Here is a 6,597-nt window from a genome sequence, read left to right as displayed (position 1 = left end):
AAGCGATGAGTACCTTTCATAGGAGAGACGCGGAGGTAAACATGATCTCCGATCTCGAAAGCCAAATCACGGTGCTTACTATCATAGTAGCTCTTCTGGCGGGATTGGGCTGCTTTGAGGTTATCACGAATGACTTTGCACATTTCTTCTGCATCTGTGATTAAGTCATTACCCAAAAGCTGACGTTCACCGGTTTCAGACCAGTTGAGAGGGGTACGGCACTTCCTGCCATACAGAATTTCAAAAGGGGCCTTGCCTGAACTTGCTTGAAAACTGTTGTTGTTGGAGAATTCAGCATAAGGAATACAATCCTCCCACTTCATGCCGAAGGAGATCACACAAGCCCTGAGCATATCTTCAAGAATCTGGTTGACACGCTCGACTTGACCGCTAGTTTGAGGATGGAAAGCTGTGCTGAAGCGGATGTTGGTGCCCATGGCCTTCTGAAAAGAATCCCAAAACTTCGAGGTAAAGATGCTGCCACAGTCTAAAGAGATCACTTGAGGAATACCGTGCAGAGAAACAATACGAGAGGTATAGAGTTCCGCCAATTGAGCTGTAGTGATCGACTCTTTGATAGGCAGAAAATGAGCCACTTTGGTGAGTTTGTCGATGACAACGAATATAGCGTCATTGCCACGCTTGGACTTTGGAAAGCCAGTCACGAAGTCCATTTCAATGTGGTCAAACTTCCATTCTAGAATGGCAAGAGGTTGGAGGAGACTTGCTGGCCTTTGGTGTTCTGCCTTCACTCTTCTGCAGACATCACATTCATTCATGAATTGAGCAATCTCGTGCTTCATTCGAGTCCACCAATAAGCCTGCTTGAGGTCCTGATACATCTTCGTGCTCCCAGGGTGGATGGAGAGGAGAGAATTTTGAGCCTCGTTCAAGATCACTTTACGGAGGTCACCTTTGGGTACAATAATACGATCCTTGAAGAAGAGAGTGTCCTTGTCATCAAGGCGGTAGCACTTGTACTTGGACTGACTCTTGGCAATCCCAATCTTCACCTTTTTCACCATAGCATCAAGAAGCTGGGCTTGGCGAATCTGGTCTTCTAAGGTAGGAGAGACTAGAAGGTTGGCGAGGAAACCTTGAGGAACAACTTGCAGATTAAGTTTGCGGAAAGCTTCACAAAGCTCGGGTTGATAAGGCTTAAGAATCAGACTGTTGCAGTAGGCCTTTCTGCTCAAAGCGTCAGCAATCACATTGGCCTTGCCTGGAGTATACTCGATACTCGGATTATACTCTTGAATCATTTCGACCCATCGAGTTTGCCTGAGGTTGAGATTAGGCTGAGTGAAGATGTACTTGAGACTCTTGTGATCAGTGAAAATGTCCACTTTTCTTCCCAATAGAAGATGTCTCCAAGTCAAAAGAGCATGCACAACTGCCGCCAACTCGAGATCATGAGTGGGGTAGTTCTTCTCATTAGGCTTCAACTGGCGAGATGTATAAGCAACAACTTTCTTCTCTTGCATCAATACTACGCCAAGACCTTGGAGAGAGGCATCACAAAAGACCTCGTACGGCTTGGATTCATCAGGCGGAGTCAGAACTGGAGTAGTGATCAATTTCTCTTTCAAAGTGTTGAAAGCAATATCACACTCCGGAGACCAAACGTACTTGACGTGCTTCTGGAGAAGATTAGAGAGAGGCTTCGCGATCTTAGAAAATTTTTCAACGAATCTTCGGCAATAGCTTGCGAGAACGAGGAAGCTGCGGAGTTGCTTCACGTTCCGAGGAGGTTCCCAATTCATAATTGCAGACACCTTCTCAGGATTCATGGCAATGCCCTTGGCAGAGATGATATGACCAAGATAAAGAACCTCATCAAGCCAAAATTCACACTTGGAGAACTTGGCGTAGAACTGATGTTCTCTGAGCTTATCAAGAACCAAACGCAAGTGCTTGGCATGATCTTCCTTGTTCTTGGAGAAAACCAGAATGTCGTCGAGATAGACCAAAACGAAGTCATTGGTGTAGGCATTGAAGATGAAGTTCATCATGCGAGAGAAAGTCGGGGGAGCGTTGACGAGACCAAAAGACATGACAGTGTATTCATATGAACCAAAGCTTGTCCTGAAAGCCGTCTTGGGAATATCTTGCTCACAAATGCGAATCTGGTGATAACCCATGCGGAGATCAAGCTTGGAGAATACTTGGGCACCTTTGAGTCTGTTCGAAGAGCTCATTGATGTTGGGAAGTGGGTATTTGTTCTTGATGGTCTTCTTGTTCACTGGACGGTAATCAACACAAAGTCAGTCCGTTCCATCCTTCTTCTTCACAAAAAGAACACCACAACCCCACGGAGAAGAACTAGGCCGGATGAGACCCATTTTCTCTTGAATATCGAGTTGCTTCTTCAACTCCTTCAACTCTTCAGGTCCGAGCTTGTAAGGACGTTTGCACACAGGTTCCGTGCCAGGCTCAAGATCAATAACGAATTCAACTGGCCGGTGCGGAGGCATTCCTGGAAGCTCTTCTGGAAAGACATCTTGATATTCGCAAACGACTGGAATTTGAGAGATAGCATCCAATTCACCCTTCTCATTGAGAGAAAATAGACGGATGGTATTATCACGAGCGGCAAAGACAATTACATCCTCAAACGAATGAGTCAATTGAATCTGCCTGGCTGCACAATCAAGCTGAGCCTTGTGCTTAAAAAGCCAATCCATACCGAGAATAAGATCAATATCCGAGTCACCAAGAACATTTGGAGAGGACAAGAACTTATAGTCACCCAAAGTGATAGTAACATCCGGAGCAATGGAGTTAGCATGCATGCGCTTACCGGGAGAGACAAATGCTAAAGGACTAGGCAAAATTTGCAAAGGCAAACCATGCTTAGATGAAAACGGTCTCGAGATGAAACAATGCGATGCACCCGTGTCAAAAAGAACTTTTGCAGGAACATCGTTAACAGGAAGGTTACCCATGATGACATCTGAAGAATCCTCTGCCTGAGCTGCATTCATCAAATTGACCTTGGCATGCTTGCGGTTATGCTTGACCACAGCTGTACTTGCCGATCTGACAGGAGGAGGAGGAGGAAGACGCCTCTGATTGAAACACTTGTTGGCATAGTGACCCTTCTATTGGCACTTGTTGCACGTGACCTCTGAAAGCGGACGGTGATACGGAGCACTCGATCTTGGAGCTTGAGACGAAGTCTTGTTCTGAAAGCCAGGGTTGGGTGGGTGGGAAGAACCACTGCCACCTTTGCTCTTCTGCTGATACGGCTGACGGAACGGAGGAGGAGGAAGCCAATACTTCTGCTGCTTGGCCACTTGAGTAGAGGAAGAAGGAGTAACATATCTAACTCGCTTCTTGGAAGCATCACACCTCAACTGAGCAGCCTCTTGCTTCAGTGCCATGCTGTAGAACTCATCGTATCTCAAGGGCTCGAAGAGGACAAGAGCGAGCTGAATTTCTTCTCTGAGACCACCCCTGAACTGATATATCATGCTCTTCTCATCAGAGACGTCCTGCTTGGCAAAGCGGGCGAGCTTTATGAAACAACTTGTTGTAGTCATAGACAGACAAAGAGCCTTGCTTCAGATTGCGGAATTCCTCACGCTTGCTTTCAACCACGCTCCGGGGAATATGATGAGCTCGGAAATCTCGACGAAAATCATCCCAAGTGATAACACGTCCACCTTTGGAGTCCTTGTACTGCCGGAACCATTCTGCAGCTTGATCTTTGAGTTGGAAGGAAGCGAACTTAACAAAGTCATCAGGCCTGACGTTACTGCACTCTAAATGCTTGCACAGATCCACAAGCCAATCATCAGCATCGGTTGCCTCAACACAATTGCTGAAAGTCTTTGGCCCGTTAGCAAGGAACTGGTTGAGTGTAGCAAAGTGATTCTGATTGCCTCCACCGCCACTGCCTCCATCGCACCGTCTCGCTCTCCCCCACCGCATTCTCTTCCTCACCTTCATCGCCTCCATCTGTCAGATGGCCGACACTCGTGGCGACGCCGGCGCAGCGGCCAGAGATGTGGTGGAGCTACAAGGTCAGGGCGCGGTGAACGTGGATGTCGGCGGCGTCCACGGTGGTGTGGGGAAACTCGCAACCATTGCGGATGTGGCGGGCTCCGCCTCATCGCTGCAGAAGGTGATGGCGTCGAGCGGCACAGTCCATCCCGATGCCCCCGTTGCGCCGCCTGCCGTGGAGGAGCAGGTATTTGCACTGGGCACCCATTTGCACTTGCTTAGCTTGTAGAGTTAGTTCGATTGTGATTCATATAGTAGTTCAGATGGTTAGAGTAGTTGGTTTGATGGATGGGCCAGGGTTTTTTGTATGGGTTGGGCGATGGGGGTTTTTGGACTAGGGGTTGTTGGATAAATTGGTTGCAAAAATTCTAGCTAGATGTTGTGAACTATGATTTTAGGTGCTGCAATGATTGGGGTTTTTAGATTTGGATAAATTCATTGCAAAAATGCTAGATGTTGTGAATATATTGGGTTTTTAAGGGATTTTTGTATTCGTGCCCCTAGTTGGGTCACGCTGGACTGATTTGCCCCTATTTTTTCAACAATTGCGGTTTTGCCCATCTCACTTCACTCGCCTTGTGTTTTTGCCCTTCCGGGGCGGTTCCAACCAGTGAGCAGTCGCCATGTGGCAAACCGTGATTGGTTGGAACTGCCCCGAAAGGGCAAAAAACACAAGGCGAGTGAAGTGAGCTGGGCAAAACCACAATTGTTGAAAAAATAGGGGCAAATCAGTCGAGCATGACCCAACTAGGGGCACGAATACAATTGTTCCTTTTTTTAATGCTATGATGCTTATTAGATTTGTTTTTAGTGCTCACAGATTGGGGTTTTTAATGCTACTCAAGTTATTTGCTTCAAGTTATATTAGCTATGTTGTTCACAATATGTCCACAATATGTAGTTATATTAGCTCTGTTGTTCAATGTGTGTGCATGACAATGGAAAATGCAAATAGGATCATAGTATATTAGCCCTAAGATCAAGTGTGCATATCTAAATTTCAATATGTAGTTATATTAGCTATGTTGTTCAAATGACAATGGAAAATGCAAATAGGATCATAGTATATTAGCCCTATGATCAAAATGTCATATGTGCATATCTAAATTTTCAATTGGCTTATGTATTTACTAGTGATGGATGTAATTGTATATTCAGGAGGATGATGGTTGGGGGAAGAGGAGGAAGATAGACTATACTTTCGGCGACCCGTATGATCCAGCGTATGGTGACGACGAAGAGTATGAGGTAAGCCTACTTGAAATTTAGATTGTTCATTTAGTTTGTTTGACATGGTGTATTCCCATGAATCTATAATGTACTAATGTAATTCATTCGTGTGTGCAGTATGTCTCTGGGGAAGATGTGGATGTGGACCGCGGCAACTTCGCCTCCTTCAAAGAGAAGGAAGAGGAGAAGATCAGGGTGAAGGGCGTGGATTACTACTACAAGAGCAGGACCAAAACTTGGCACTGCCCCTACTGCACCACCAAGCCAAAGCCAAAGTCCGGCCGCTTCGTTCACCTTCTAGCTCATGCAGAATATGTGGCCATCCACGGCGAGGACTACAAGATCATGGGGCAGCATGCTTCCCTAGCCAAAGTCTTGTCTCCCCTTCCCTGATGTTATGATGTCATGATGTGTTTTAAGTACTTTAGGTTGTTTGCTGAACTATGTGGGTGAACTATGTTTGTGAACAGGATGTGGGTTATCTTTTGGTGGTTGGAAGAATTTTATATGCATGTGGCTATCTATGTTGGGTATTTTTGTTTTTTTTAAATTTATCTGCTATGATTTGTTTCAGTGTTTTGAAAGTTCAGGTGCTGCAATGATCACACATATGCTGTAATCCATCATTTTATCAAGGGTTTCCTTTTATCAAATATTCCAATAATAGAGCAAAAAACTACATTTTAATGAAGATGTGTTATCAACTATCTATGTTTGTGTAGGAGATCATGTGTGCAAAATTTGAGGTGATTTAGAGGAGGTCAAAGAAATTTAAATTTGAGAAATGTGCTCCAAATAAGCTCCCAGGCTAGGGTAAATAGCCCATTTGTAATCAAGTTTTTTGGACCTACTCTAAATGAGCCAAATGTTCCCTTTTTATTAACACCTATTCAATCTATATAGTGTAGATTCGAAGTCTCACTATTTTTTGAATTAATCTTCATATTTTTTGAAATAAAGGTTTGGTGATTTTTTTGATTTTTTTAAAATTTTCAAAAACAGAAGGTAACCCTACCTCATCTCCTTGAACTCTATGAAATCTTGTAGGTGATAGCTCATATGTGTGAAGGTTTTCTCATGAAAATGACCATAGGACAAGTTTATGATTCTTGGTTGGTAACATGTCACATAAGCTTTAATATAAAAACAATTAAAAACACGTTTTGAAATATGAAAATGGAAAACTAACTTCAGATCCTTCTTATTCACTTTAAAATAAAGCTTTAGTGATTTTTTGTTTTCTTTTTAATTTTTCAAAAATAGAAGGTAACACCACCTCCTCTCCTTGAACTCTATGAAATCATGTACATGATAGCTCATATGTGTGAAGGTTTTCTCGTGAAAATGACCATAGATCAACG

The 6,597-nt window shown here is 44.1% G+C and overlaps 1 protein-coding gene across 1 annotated transcript; it reads left to right on the top strand.

Moving 5' to 3' along the window:
• Positions 1–3,968: 3,968 nt before the first annotated feature.
• On the top strand, positions 3,969–5,629 carry LOC147958837 (uncharacterized). The gene is made up of 3 exons (XM_087535817.1): positions 3,969–4,193; positions 5,165–5,254; positions 5,354–5,629. Exons 1-3 carry the CDS (start codon positions 3,969–3,971, stop codon positions 5,627–5,629), a joined length of 591 nt encoding a protein of 196 aa, XP_087391943.1.
• Positions 5,630–6,597: the final 968 nt, after the last annotated feature.

The sequence above is a fragment of the Triticum urartu genome, chromosome 7A (assembly GCF_056163025.1).
Source record: "Triticum urartu cultivar PI428250 chromosome 7A, HENAU_Tu73, whole genome shotgun sequence".
Classification (NCBI taxonomy): domain Eukaryota; kingdom Viridiplantae; phylum Streptophyta; class Magnoliopsida; order Poales; family Poaceae; genus Triticum; species Triticum urartu.
Note: the sequence above shows the minus strand (reverse complement) of the source record. Positions and strands in the feature narration are given on the sequence as shown.